General features: G+C 35.9%; 1 protein-coding gene across 1 annotated transcript in view; it reads right to left on the minus strand.

Annotated features, from left to right (window-relative positions):
* Positions 1 to 407: 407 nt before the first annotated feature.
* The window catches only part of LOC114645928 (protein kinase C-binding protein NELL1-like), a 1,522,815-nt gene continuing 1,507,235 nt past the window's right edge, over positions 408 to 15,987 (minus strand). The window contains exon 20 of the mRNA XM_028793848.2: positions 408 to 6,401. Coding sequence (XP_028649681.1) covers positions 6,351 to 6,401 — 51 coding nt within the window. The 3' untranslated portion in view covers positions 408 to 6,350. The remainder of the gene's footprint in view (positions 6,402 to 15,987) is intronic.

Raw genomic sequence — 15,987 nt, forward strand, 5'->3', positions numbered from 1 at the left:
TCTTGAGGAAGGATTTCAAAACAATTTCAATCTCTAAGCAAGATAATCCAAATGACAATCCTGAAGTGTACACTTTGTAAAATATAACAGATAGATTTTTTAATTCACTATGTTTTCAAAAGTTGATTGTGTTTTTACAAGTTAGAGATAACTTTACTGCATACTGTAAGAGTAATAATTAAAGTCAAAATGCTATTTACAGTTCATTAAACTTTTAGTTGTTCTTTATTCATGTGAATTCACTGTTCTCAATTATTGTTGAAATAAACCTCCTAAACCTACTAGTATGCTCAGTAGGAATCAAATAGCTTATACATACACAACTGTTAAATGTTCCATTCCATTGTCTTAAAATGCATTTTAGTGTACAGCTGCTGAGTAGAGTTATATTAATGTCAGTTGTGAATATATAAAATACAGTTGTTAGTGGAGAGTTACTTTATTAGGCTTTGAAGGTGAATGGTGAAAAAATTATTAAATCCACAATAGTGTTAAGTGTGTTACAAATAGACTAACTAAATAAATGCATATCGATTGTTTTTGTAGAAGTAATCTTATCAGAATGAACAATGTTTTGCCATGTCTTACAACCTAAAGAATTACACACCATGGAAAGAGCTTTACTAATACATACCACAGAAATGTCAGTGACAAAATCTAAGAAAATAATGCTGGTTTTTAATTCTAATTTTCCCAAAGAAACCAAATAATGACTAACAATAAACTATATGACAAATGTCAAAATCAAGTGAAATACATAATAGATTTTAAAATACATTAGTTCAGTGGAATTTAAAGGGATTAAAGAATGACATTTTCACCTGCTAAAATGAATTTTCCATCCCATGATTATTTTGTAAATAATTAAAAAAAAAACACATTTGCAATGTATAATGGGTTTTTTGCCAAAAAAAAACCTTTTCAGTGGTTCTCAAACTCAGTTTTTGGTGGCCACTGGGACTACTTAATTTTATTCCAACCTGTTTATAAATCAAAGGTTTCAACCATAAATACAACTTAGTATGTCGTAATATTAGCTGTTTTGCACTGTGTTGTCCAAAATAAGATAAAGTATATCCTAAAAATGTCATTGCAATGGCATCCTTATAATCAAGTGATCACTTTGAAAATATAAATAGCAAAATAATTAATTTCAGGAAAATGATTCCATAGCTATTAAGATATTATTTAAATTTTTGAAAACAGAAAGAGAAATTCACTTGGGTACTTTTAACAACATAATTCATCCTTCCATTTCCTTTCCCTCCTATTCATTTAAGTGTCACGAGTAGCCAGTGTTTATGAAGAGAACTAGTACAGTGGGACCCAGCGGTTACTTGACTTCTTCCACAAGAATAGAGGGACCAAGATGGACTAAGGGAATATTTCACACAAACATTTAAAAAAGCTTTTGTCATACAGAGAACCAAGTAGATACATGGAGTAACCAAGTTGTTTGGCAGACAGCACTAATTTAGGGACCTTTAAAACAAAAACTGATGTCAGGGTTAGGTGAATGGGAATTGATGTGTTGTGTTGGGTGGAATTGCATGTCTTCATTGTACCCCTGTTAAGGGATTTGGGGCAATAATTCTGTAGCTGTGAAGCAGCAGCACTAACCACTGCACCAGAATGCCACCAAGAACCTACAAACATATGTACTTTTACAAATGGGAGAAGAAATTTTGTTCATAAAGCTTGTTCGGCTAACTCATGCCTGAGCTGTCCAGAAAGTCTTATTCAGCCTGTTTGTATAAGCCCTCAGGGTATTTGCTACATGACTCGATATTTGTCTCAAAATCTGATTCTGGGTTCTGTCTGTAAAACATTTCCCTTTTTAAATTAGGCAACAGTCATGAAAATAGCCGATTTTGCTTTGTATAGGAGTGAGCCAATGCAATAAGGTGGAAAAGAATAGACTCCATAGAATAACTGAGATAAGTTCATTAAAAATAGGGAATGGATCAAGAGTGTGTTATTTAAGCAAAGCAGTTATACTACATCTTTGTAAAATGACACCTATGCTTCAAAGGAGGGTTATATGTATGATCACAAAGATGTGTAGATAGTTCAGTCATAACAGTCCGACTTGACACTACTGACACATTCTGGATATGACAGCTTTCTATTAGGTGAACCAATCTTATAGAACTGACTGACATAAACCAGCTAATGTCACACAATAATTGGTTCTCCTATGGCACAGGTGACAAGAGCCCAGTTAAGAAAGATGGATGACATTTTTGGGTTGTAGGTTGCACACTTACTTCAGCCGCATACAGTATGACTGACAACAGTATCACTGAATGACTGTTTACAGTATATACCTGCAGAAACAGCTTCACTCAAAGCTGGTGAGCTGTAATGGAAAGCAGCATAGTCTATTCTGAATGTTGATGCCTACTAGACAGGTACCACACCAGCTTTATAAAGTACATTGGGCATAACAGGGCCATTGACACTGATTACAAGAGGGTGATGTAAAGGATAGCTGGCAAATTAGCAAGTGCTATGTCATTACAAATAAACGTACTGTCATCATTACACCTATGGGATGTGACAGGGTTATTCCAGTATTCCAGTGGGCCACACAAAGACACTCTACACATGTATGCACATGCTATTCTTGTACATACTAGTCTTTTTATTTTGCCACATATTTTAAATATGAAAATGTCTTTTTAGGTATAGACTTCATTGATTTCCTGTTGCTACACTATTGTGTGTAATGCAGTTTCAGTTGGTTGCCACCATTTTTATATTTGTAGGTGATGCTTGCACTTCAACATTTTAAATCTCTGCATACCTGTAATTGGTTTTGCTCTTTTTTTGCAGGCAACTGTTACTGTTTGTAATATGGTTACATTGCATGTTGGGATGCATTTGTCACATCGCACAGACCCATTATACTGTACATGCACATTGCCTTATGAACATGACTGACTATACATATGCTTCTGTTGTATGACATACACTCCTGTCATAAACATGATAGGTTTACATACAAATTACAAACAGTTTGTATTGCCAATTGTAAATTGGCATCACTTACAGTTGTGCTTGAAAGTTTGTGAACCCTTTAGAATTTTCTATATTTCTGCATAAATATGACCTAAAACATAATCAGATTTTCACTCAAGTACTAAAAGTAGATAAAGAGAAACCAGTTAAACAAATGAGACAAAAATATTATACTTGGTCATTTATTTATTAAGGAAAATGATCGAATATTACATATTTGTGAGTGGCAAAAGTATGTGAACCTCAAGGATTAGCAGTTAGTTTGAAGGTGAAATTCGAGTCAGGTGTTTTCAATCAATGGGATGACAATCAGGTGTGAGTGGGCACCTTGTGTTATTTAAAGAACAGGGATCTATCAAAGTGTGCTCTTCACAACACATGTTTGTGGAAGTGTATCATGGCATGAACAAAGGAGATTTCTGAGGACCTCAGAAAAAGAGTTGTTGATGCTCATCAGGCTGGAAAAGGTTACAAAACCATCTCTAAAGAGTTTGGACTCCACCAATCCACAGTCAGACAGATTGTGTACAAATGGAGGAAATTCAAGGCCATTGTTACCCTCCCTAGGAGTGGTTGACCAACAAAGATCACTCCAAGAGCAGGGCGTGTAATAGTCGGCGAGGTCACAAAGGACCCCAGGGTAACTTCTATGCAAATGAAGGCCTCTCTCACATTGGCTAATGTCCATGTTCATGAGTCCACCATCAGGAGAACACTGAACAACAATGGTGTGCATGGCAGGGTTGCAAGGAGAAAGCCACTACTCTCCAAAAAAAACATTGCTAATCGTCTGCAGTTTGCTAAAGATCACGGGACAAACCAGAAGGCTATTGGAAAAATGTTTTGTGGACGGATGAGACCAAAATAGAACTTTTTGGTTTAAATGAAAACTGTTATGTTTGGAGAAAGGAAAACTGCATTCCAGCATAAGAACCTTATCCCATCTGTGAAACATGGTGATGGTAGTATCATGGTTTGGGCCTGTTTTGCTGCATCTGGGCCAGGACGGCTTGCCTTCATTGATGGAACAATTAATTCTGAATTATATCAGAGAATTCTAAAGAAAAATGTCAGGACATCTGTCCATGAACTGAATCTCAAGAGAAGGTGGGTCATGCAGCAAGACAACGGCCCTAAGCACACAAGTCGTTCTACCAAAGAATGGTTAAAGAAGAATAAAGTTAATGTTTTGGAACGGCCAAATCAAAGTCCTGACCTTAATCCAATCAAAATGTTGTGGAAGGACCTGAAGCGAGCAGTTAATGTGAGGAAACCCACCAACATCCCAGAGTTAAAGCTGTTCTGTATGGGGAGGAATGGGCTCAAATTCCTCCAAGCCGATGTGCAGGACTGATCAACAGTTACCGGAAACGTTTAGTTGCAGTTATTGCTGCAAAGGGGGGTCACACCAGATACTGAAAGCAAAGGTTCACATACTATTGCCACTCTCAAATATGTAATATTCGATCATTTTCCTTAATAAATAAATGACCAAGTATAATATTTTTGTCTCATTTGTTTAACTGCTATTTCTTTATCTACTTTTAGGACTTGAGCGAAAATCTGACGATGTTTTAGGTCATATTTATGCAGAAATATAGAAAATTCTAAAGGGTTCACAAACTTTCAAGCACAACTGTACATTGCCTTATCTAATCACACTACAATAGGAGTGGTAATTGATGTTTCATTTAGACACCATGATATCAGCTTAAAATTACACTTACCTTAAATAGTGGCAAACAACATGTAGCTACATTCTTTATTCTACAACAGATCTGGAAAAATAGAAAGCTATCCTAACCATGTGCTAAAAAACTACAAATAATAATCTGAAGACAGTGAGAAATTTTATTTTTACACAGCATCCAGCAGCTCTGAGGTCTGTAGTGATAACTCTAAAATGAATAAATACACAAGCAAATAAATACATGACAGAATATTAAAAAACAGCACTTAATCCAAATCTTGCAAAGTCAAATTTGGCAGTGCCTAATGGTGCGCATAAAAGAAGAAGTCTAAAGGAAAATGATTAGGTAAAATAAAATAATTGCAATTAAGAGCTAGATCAGTTTTGTTCAGAAAGAATAAGGTAGGAAAAAGTTTCTGTAATTGTATTTTTGTAAGCAAAACTCTTTCCTTATTCTCCTTTTCTAGGGTCCCTCAGAAACTACAAGAGCCTGTAAGCCCTTTCAAAATGCAATGCTTGCAGTTCCAAGAGAACACTTTTGACTAACAAACTGCACCACTTTGAAAGACATTGTGAAATCTGCAAATGGAGTTCCACACACCCAGACAAGGTGTGAGCCTAACTATTTCAGAAACAGTTTAGCAAGAAAATAAAAGTGATATGAAGTTGGGAGATGAAGGAAGGAGGTGCGTCTATCCTAGTTTGTACCCATGTCAAGATAAATGGAGGGATGCCAAAGCTCTTGCTACAAAAACATAAATTTATTGCCACCTTTATTCCTTTGAATGAAAATAGTTTCATTATATGCAAATTACACCACCATCAATGCAAGCGTTTTTTTTTCTTTTTTGCAATTATAAAAAATGTGTTAAATATAATTTATGTAAGTGGTTTTGAAGCTTTCAACAGGTTTACTTCAAACAGACTACTTACCCTTAAGAAAGCCAAACCAAAAACATACACATGTCCTGCAAAATGCTTAGTCAATCACATTTTAAAAATGTTCAGTATATGTAGTGTTTCAGTACTACCACAGCTGCTATAAAAGCTCTCATATTGTGCATGACAAGTCTTCTTAATGGTAGTTTCTCATTGTCATACAGTAAAAGATGCTTGCTGCTGTTGACCAGCGGTGTGTATTGATCTGCAAATATATACGCCTGATAATAACAAATGTGAACATACAGGCTTTAAAGTGGTCAACTGGCAAAGACACAAGTAGTTTTTGAACTGGTGCTACTTTTGGGGCCACATTTTAAATAATACATAGGAATTGAAGAATTACTGAATGGGTTCATTTGTTTGTTATCACTCAATCACCACAGTGGTATCAGCTCTCCTCCTTGCTTTGTGAAATAATGAACATAAACAAACCTGCAACACATTTTAACATGTGACATGAGATAGAATGGAATCACACTCACACACGCATACTGTATACAGTATATCACATGTCCTAGCCAAGGTGATTCTTGCAAGGACGACAGGCCGAGATACTTCCACTGATTCTATGAAGTTGAATTTCCAGACATCTTCTTTATGTGGAGACTTTGGCAATTTAGGTGTATAAAACATGACATTTTTGATCTTTACACCAAATGATCAATCATTAAGTCTAAGATAGTCCCAGGTTTCAGGTTTAGTTATTTTGTAGACATTCTAAATCCACTGAACAGCAGATACTTCCATTCTACAAAAGAGAAAAAGAGCATGTAAATTAGAATAACTTTTAGAATAATAGCATCAAACAATTATACTAAGGCTCCTACATTATGCACATTAATTGCTCATTATATAGGACATGATTCATTAAAATAACACATTTAGTATTTTTAATATAATAAATAAAACTTTGCTGTGAATCCAACTGGAATCTCATACCTCAACTGCTGAATTGCTTAAAGCTTCTAGACTTGAGCGCAGCATTTGACACCATAGACCACAGCATTCTTATAAATTGCCTTAGGCAATGGGTGGGCCTAACTGGCAGTGTCTTAAATTGGTTTTACTCTTACTTAAAAGGTAGAAAATTCTTTGTAAGTTGTGGTGATTATCACAAAGCACAAGGTGAGCTACCACAGCTATGTAGACGACACACAGCTTTATTTATCGCTAGCGCCTGATGACCCTGATGCTCTTAGCTCTTAGTAACTTTCTCAAATTAAACGAGGTTAAAACAGAAATCTTAGTATTGGGAAACATGAATATAGCAAGGATATTGGAAATAAACTTGATCTCTCAGATATAAAAATTGACTCGGAAATAAAGAATTTAGGGGTAGTCATTGACTCTGACCTAAACTTTAAATCACACATTAACCAGAATAGTAGGACTGCTTTCTTTCACTTAAGGAACATATCAAATATTAGATCTCTAATAACTTTACAAGACGATGAAAAATTAGTTTGTGCTTTTTTTTTTAAGTCGACTAGATTGCTGTAATGCTCTCCTAAAGGAATTACCTAAGAAAGACATCAATTGATTGCAATTAGTGCAGAAAGCAATAGTCAGAATCTTAACTCGAAAAAGAAAATTTGAGCACATCTCAACAGTTTCAGTGTCATTACATTGGTTGCTGTTGTCATTTAGAATTGACTTTAAAATACTACTAATGGTTTATAAAGGATTAAGTAATTTTGCTCCATCCTATATTTTGGAATGCCTATCTCCCTACACTCCCAAGTCATAACCTCAGATCCTCAAATGGTGGTCTGCTTATTATTCCTAGAACCAAGCTTAAAAGAGGCGGTGTGGCGGCCTTTTGGTGTTATGCACCTAAAATCTGGAATACTTTACCTATAGAAATTCACCAAGCTAACTCTGTGGAACATTAAAAAAAAACTGCTTAAAACTCATTATTTTAGTTTGGCTTTTTCGTAGCTACATTTTATTTGTATTCCCAATGGAATATATGGGCATAGCATTTTCATATTCTTCAGGGATCTGCAAACTGTACTAATATCCACTACTCTCTGTTGTTTTTCTCCAGCACTATGCAGCCCCCTGTGATGATGGAATGAAGGTGGGCGTCTCAGCTGTCCACAAGCCCAACTCCATCAAATCCCAACATGTGAATCATGAAATCTATGAGATTTGATTTAGGAAAAATTATGTTAGGTAGAATGTTCAGTTCAGGCTGGGTGGACTATTGGCCTTGGAACCCCTGCAGATTTTCTTTTTTTTCTCCAGTCTAAGTGGATTTTTTTTTCGTCCTTCCATTTATCTGACCTTACCTTGTTGTGGTGTTATTTATTCTTTAATATTATTGCTTATTTTTAATTCTGTTCTTTTCTTGTAACTTTCGTTTTCTTATCTTGTAAAGCACTTTGGTCTACATTTCTGTACGAAAATGTGCTATATAAATAAATGTTGTTGTTTTACTTTCCAGAAGAATTCAGTAATCCTGTCAAATCTTATATTACATATACAGTAGCCTCTTATTTTATATCTGTCAGAATATGATATATTATTTTCTTACACATACTTTAACCTCAAATCAGCAGGGGGAAGCTTATAGAAATGTTTAGGACTCTAGTAACTGTGACTGGACAACTGTCATCATGATGTCACGTTATCCTTGGGTGAATGGAACAAATCTGTTATAAATAGCTATTATTGTCCTTAGATGTTTTACTTAAATTTATAGTATGTCAGATGAATTGTTATAATAAATGCTATAATTATTATGCAGTTAAGAAAAGTGGCACCACTTTCAATAATGGGACTCCAATATATAAAAGGATTCTTCTTCATCTGTGACCAACTGGGATTTGAGTAATTGGGAAATGTCTTAGACCTCCTGTGATAAAAGGAAGGAAAGGAAGTAGGTATTTTACTGAAAAGCAGCTAAACCATCCAACCAAAACAAAAGACCTCAAATCTTGCCAATAATATGTCAGAGGGTTAAGATGGCTTACTTTACTTGTTGTTAAACTATGTATGATCTATGTTGAGATTTGAGAAAACTAATGTCTTATTTGTCCTATATTATGTATACCATTTCTATCTGTTCAATAATATTATGCTTGGGTGACATAAGACATTTGTGGTGAGTGGCTGGGGGCGGTACCCAGCCGGGACGCCCGGAAGAACAAGAAGAGGGATTACACCTCCTCCAGACCACGAGGGGGCAGCTGCCCTGGTTGGTATGGGGACCATGGGAACAGAGCATGGAAGCTCAACCCTATAGGGGCCCATGGTCACCGCCAGGGTGCTCCCGAATGCCTGAAGATCCCTGGACCAGGAAGTGCCGGCGGAAGTTCATCGGGACACACCTGGAGCACGTCCAGGTGAACATAAAAGGGGCCGCCTCCCTCCATAAGATAGCTGGAGTTGGGTGGAAGAGGACGGAGCTCGGAAGAGAGGTGTGGAGGCGGTCAGGAAGTGAAAGGCATTGTGTGAGGCCTGGACTGAGGGTGCTTGGTGCAGGAGCACTGGGTTGTGCGTGGTACACTTTGTGCAAATAATGTATAATAAACTTGTGCTTGGGTTTGAACCATTGGTGTCTGCCTGTCTGTGCCTGGGCTGCTTTTCACACATTAAAATGCCCTTCAGCTTTATGTTGTAAATAAAACTATATAAATTTATTATAGACAGCTGCAGAAAAGTAACTATACAATTATGAATTTCTGCTGAATAATAGAAATATATTTGAATAATAAATACAACTCTGTGCCATCTGGCTGATCCTCTATCGTCATTACTGGCTATTTCCCAAAGGTCTACACTGCAAGGTTTTAGCTTGTGGAATGGTTCATAGCATGGCTGTTCTGGACGTGTCACACCAACATGCCCGAATCTCGAGATACAGATCTAGATACAGAACTGTACATGCAGTTCACACTTTTATTATGATTTAATTGTAGGCAAAACTGGATTTTTGAACATTTTGTGTTATTTTCAGAATTGAGCAACACAATGAAATATCATTTTGTGAACAGATTTGGAAAGACTGAATTGTCAAAATCCACAAACAGTTTTTGATGTGTGTTTTTACTGAAGTGGAATTTGGAAGGAAAACTGGGATGGGGTACAATAATCCATTTGGCATGGTTTGATTTCTGTTTCTAATCTGCATCTTCACATGGCCATGAGCGTGAAGCTCACAAGCAGGTTTAAAAAAAAGGAGTGCAGAATTTCAAAGTGGTCCTCACCAATATAGTTGATTTTGTTGTAGTAAAATAATTGGTGACAATTTCAGCTTGCCGGACTCTTAGACACATAGCTTCCTTGGAGTTGCTGTGTATGTAACATTTATTAACTTATACATCAACAGCAGTGTGCCAGTTTCTTCGTTTACAACTTATTACGCTATCTTAAAACAAATGGATCTCAGTTGTCTCCCTGAGAAAATCAGTGTAATTGTTTACTGATAATCTACAAGTTCATACGCATTTCCTATACTAAGATCACAGAATTTTAAATGCATATTTTTAGTAAGTCACTGTGCACTGGGGAAATACCAAAGGACAGGAAAATGGCAAATATTATCCTATTATATGAAAAAGGTAACTGGGCATATCCAAGCAACTCTAGGCCAGTAAGCTTAACGTGCATCACAGGTAAATTGAGCGGCACATGGCAAAAACAGGAGTTTTACTGAACAGTCAGCATGGATTCAGAAGAGGGAGGTCATGTTTTACTAACATGCTGGATTTCTGTGAGGAAGCAACCAAAGGGTAAGATCAAAGTGGAGCATATGATATTATTTTTCTTGACTTTCAGAAAGCATTTGATAAGGTGCCATATGAGAGGGTGGGCATCAAAATAAAAGAAGTGGGAGTTCAGGGTGAAGTTTGTAGACGGATGCAAAACTGGCTCAGACACAGGAAGCAGAGGCTTATGATGAGAGGAACCTCATCAGAATTTACTGATGTTAGGAGTGATGTTCCACAGGGGCCAGTGCTAGGGCCGCTGCTATTTTTAATATATATAAATGATTTGGATAGGAATATAAATAACAAGCCTGTTAAGTTTGCAGATGATACTAAAACAGGCGGTTTGGCAGATAATCTGGAATCAATCTGTGAGCCATTGCAGAGACACTTGAAAAGCATACTGGCATGGGCATATTTGTGATAATGGACTGGTGAGACCTCGTCTAGAGTACTTTGAACAATTTTGGTCTCCAGGCACAGAAAGGACATAACAGCGCTAGAAAAGGTCCAGAGAAGAGCGACTAGGCTGATTCCAGGGCTACAGGGGATGAATTATGAGGAAAGATTAAAAGAGGTGAGCCTTTCCAGTTCAAGAAAAAGAAGATTAAGAAGTGACATGAGTGAAGTGTTTAAAATTATGAAGGGAATCAGTTCAGTGGATCGAGACTGTTATTTTATAATGAGTTCAACAAGAAAATGGGAACACAGTTGAGAACTTAAGTGTAAATTTCACACAAACATTAAGAGGTTTTTCTTCACACAGAGAAGAGCTTTGTTGGACTGAATGGCTTGTTCTTGTCTAGATTGTTCTAATGTTCTAATGTACTAAAATGGTGCCAACCACTTTCCTATTTACATTGAAAATCACAAAGGAAAATAAGCTTTCACTTGTAGTAACTGAAACGTCTTCAGATGTCAATGACACAACTGTGTTTCACAAATAATATATTTTCCAATAGGAAGACTTAATGACTAAGTGTAGAATATCTGAGTATATAAAGTACTGACACTGGAAGAACAATTGTGAGTTAAGGTGAAAGTACGCTTGGTATTTTATATTTTTATCAGCACTGGCCCTGTGAATTATATTTTTTTATGAAACAGTGCTCGAAATGCATGACTAACATATTAATTGCAGTTTTGGTGTAAACTCACCTTTAAAGTAAAGCTTATATGTTGTGTTTGGACGCTACATTAAAAATAAATCCAAGTCTACAATATATAAAGCCTTTTCAATGTGTTTTTCTTAGTGTAAAATGTTAACTTTATAAAATTAGTATAGTTTAGAATTATATTGTATATGGTTTATGGCATCGAGTTTAGCACAAATGAAGACTGTTTGGTTAGAAATATTTCGATGTAAAAAAAATAACTATTTTTGTTCTTTCATCTGAAAATACTGTGTTTTTTTCCATACTGGAAAAATGTTATGGAGGTTATGCTAATTCAGATAGACTCTTGTTGAAATTCTTAAACTATGTTTGTCAATATCATTTTCTCACAAAAACCTTTTCCCATTGAATGTTGTTATTGATTTTATACTACTGAAATATATAAGTCCAGGATATTCTCTAAGAAAACTCTAATTAAGCTATTATATAATGTCAGTCTTGAATAATCAGACTTGAATTGGCAGTGCAATTTCTTTAATTAGCCTAATAAATTCAAATGAGATAACAATTTTATATTTGTTTCTAACATAGGTTTTATGACTTATACATCAACTAATAAAATGTCAAATATAGATAAAACTAAAAAATAACACACATATGACACCAAATGCTACATATGTGTTAATAACAGCATTTGCTTTGATCTGATCATAACTACTTTTGCACGGAATTTTTGGATTAGCTGCCATGTATGGAAACTATAAAATTTCAAATTTGGACACTTACTGGTGTTTTTTGCACCTCAAAGAGAAAAGTGTCTGTCCAGTAGGCTGTTTTAGAAGGCTCTCACTGATGGGCTACTTTTTAACTTTGAATGGTGTCAGAAGTGCTAGGGTGTTTAACGCTTTTCCAACACATAGTGTAACTACAATGTTAGCTGCCCTGCTTGAAAATATTTCTCTTCTGAAATCCTGAGATTTGGTCCTCAGTTTCACCCATAATATCAATGTATTGTGATTTTAGATGTGATATTAAATGCTGTCACACGTTATATTCTGTAATCCACTCTATATAGCAGTGAAAGAGATTTTATCATGTTTTACTTTGTCATTGTGTTTGTTAAACAATTAAACTACTTTTCTTTCTTACTGCTTGGAAGATATCTTTTGCAACAAATATACCAAATCTGTAGACTTTGTGCTCTGTGCTCAGTATAATACATGCTATGCTTCACAGAATAACCAAGCTTTAATTATTACGATGCACTCAAATAATTAAAAAGAGGATTACATTTTTCTTTGATTCAAGTACATTGAAAAAAATAATCTAGAGTTCAGTTGAAGCCTATCCCAGCTAGAAAAGGGTCACAAGGCAGGAACAAACCCAGACTGGGTGCCAGGCTATCGCAGGGTGAACACACACACACCAGGACCATTTTATTTAGTATCACCAATTCACCTAACCTGCATGCCTCTGGATGGTGGGAGCATCTGGAGGAAACCCTTGAAGACAAGGTGAGAACATGCAAACTCCACACAGGCAGGACCTGGGATGTAACCCCTGGTCTCCTTAATGTGAGGCAGCAGTTTTGCCACTGCGCCACCGGATTTTTTTAACTGTAAGGTGTAGTCATCTCCCTGCCATCCTTATGTGAATGAAGTGGGTTCAATAATTGAAGGATACATTAGTTGGGTAGTTAATATTGCCTTTGTATATTTTCCTCTGTTTTATTTTCTTCAACCTTTCCCCTTAGTGTGTATATAAGTGCAAGTTATTTTTCCATAATTGCATGATTTCCCCTGTCTTATATATAAAGCAACATTGTTTGCTTTGTGTAAAACCAATGTCCTTAAGTTTTAATTGGACAGGTGGCATTTTAATACCAGCTCAGTTCAGCACATTATTGGATTCAGAAAAATGATTGTTATAGGCTAGCAATGACTAATTAATGAATAAATATATGCTGTACCCTGCTCCTTTCTGACAAGACCCATGACAACATTTGAAGTAAAGGGCTAGTCTGCTTTTTTCTGTTTTCTGTTTGATCTACTTTGCCCATTTGCAGTTAAATACATTTTCCAAATTAAAAAAAAATTCCTAAACTTCATATCAAAAAACATACAGTGTGTGTTATATATCACTGTTTCCGTTGGGATTCCATTTTCATTTAATGTGCAAATAAATAGAGTCAAGTCAACTGGCATCTCAAATTTTCCATAATCAAGACTAAATGGATGGGTGTGTTGATATTTAGATTGTGGTACACAAGTGTTCATCCAGGGTGAATTTTAGTCATGTACCTGTTGCTGCTAAAAGAGGCTTCATTGCCCTGGAGTGGTTACAAAATGAGTTATATGAGTTGCAGTTGCAGTAGACTAAATATGAAGAAAGCACAAAAAATTATTATAGACAACATGTTTGTTTCTATTTATTGTGTGTATGTTTATTTTTTTGTATTTTATGAAAACACAGATCTTGAGGTCTTTCATCAGCTTTGGAACCCCGTTAAGCCTCAAATTATTGTTACACAACCACCAATGTCACATGCTGCAATCTTTTGAGTTAGCAAAGGAATGATAATCAGAATATGAAGAACTGAAAATTAATGATTTGTAAAAAAAAATTGAAATGTCAAAAATGAAATACTAATGTGATCCTGATGACCTCCTTTTCCTTAACTCATCTTAAAGAAATTATGCGAAATAAATCAGCATCAAGTGGCACTTGAACACCTTCTTTCAAGAAAATAACTTACTGCTACTGGTTCTTTGGGATCCATGTCAACTAATAGAGATTTTACTAGATCCAGTACAAACTGCTCTAGAACATACGGTAGGGTGCCATCATACTCTTTGTACTAATCAAGATGACACTGTACTATGGTACTGTTCCATTCTACAGTAATGGTTTATTTTGGTTATTTTTATAACGTATATGACGTGTGACAATTTAATTCCAGGAATGGCCTTGTAGTGTCAACCGTGACGTAATTGTATCGAAATCACATGAGTATTCGTGTTTGAACACGTTTGAACTAATACATGCGTAAATTGCAAGCTGATAGAGCCAGTTGTTAGTTAGCTATTGTGAAGGTAATATATATCTGCGTGTACACTTTGGCATGAAAATGGGTGACCAAAATTTAAAGCAACGTATTAATATTAAATTTTGTGTGAAAAGCGTCAAATGCGCTACTGAAACCTATACAGCTGTTGCAAGTGGCATATGGTAAAGATGCTATGAAAAGCTGGAATGTGTTTGAGGATGAAAGATGGGCGAGAAAATATGGCGGAGCATGCAGTGGAAATCCCTGGATTCACAGCACCCTAAAAAAGCATGCATGTTGCGCTCACAGACCATGCTGGTGTGTTTCTTCGATCACAAGGGAATAGTCCACCAAGAATTTATTGAACAGGGACAAAGAATCAAACAACAATGCTATTTAGAGGTACTGAAGAGATTACGAGATTCTGACCCGAATTGTGGCCTGGCAAGTGAATCATTCATCATGACAATGTGCCAAGTCACACTGCACTCACTGTGAGAGACTTTCTGGCCAAGAAAACGATTACCCAAATAGATCATCCTGCCTATTCACCTGACTTAGCTCCCTGTGATTTCTGGCCATTTCCAAAATTAAAAGCTGCGCTCAAAGGGCAAAGATTTTCTAATATAATTGATATCCAACATAATGTGAGACAGCTGCTCAAAAGTATTCCAGAAAATGAGTTCCAAGCCTGCTTCCAGAAATGGGAAAGCCATTTAAGTCAGTGTATAGATGCACAAGGAGAGTACTTTGAAGGCGACAGTAGCCACTAGTGTACAGTTCCACATGAATATTTTTTAATGGTGCATTCCAGGAATTAAATTGTCACACCTCGTATATTTACAGTAGAATCTCAGCTGTATGAATTGGATATTTGCAGTGTATCATGACATGCTTTTCTTTTTATTCAGAATGCAAAGCTATGAGATTCACTCCTCCCGCAGTCTCATTCTGTCTCACCTTGGCGAACAGTGCTGCTTTGTGAAAGGAGCCTAAATTACTATCAAAATAACATTACTGCACATAGGAGACATGTTTAAAACGACACATGTACAGGTTCTTTGTGTTTAAAGCATTATAAATGACCCCCAGATTACAACTGAACAATTGAGTTTTATCCCAGGCAAAGTTAACCTGATTTTGTTTGTAAATTGGAACTTGTTCTGAAAATGTCTGCTATTGGAAATAGCAGCAAAACTGAATACTGCTTTATTACTTACTTTGCAGAAAATATTAACAAAATGACAGTGAAGCAACACTAATGGAAGAACTAAGTGGCTAGGACTGGTGAACTTTCTTGTGGTGAATGGTTTGTTCTTGTGTAGGTTGCTTTAATGTTGTGATGGTCTAATGTACTGTTCAGTAAAATAACAAAACACAAATAATTTAAACTAAAATGAATCATAGGTATGTATAGTATGCTGACCTTATACTTAAACATCACAATTTTTCTTAATAATG

The sequence above is a fragment of the Erpetoichthys calabaricus genome, chromosome 2, assembly GCF_900747795.2.
Source record: "Erpetoichthys calabaricus chromosome 2, fErpCal1.3, whole genome shotgun sequence".
Lineage (NCBI taxonomy): Eukaryota > Metazoa > Chordata > Cladistia > Polypteriformes > Polypteridae > Erpetoichthys > Erpetoichthys calabaricus.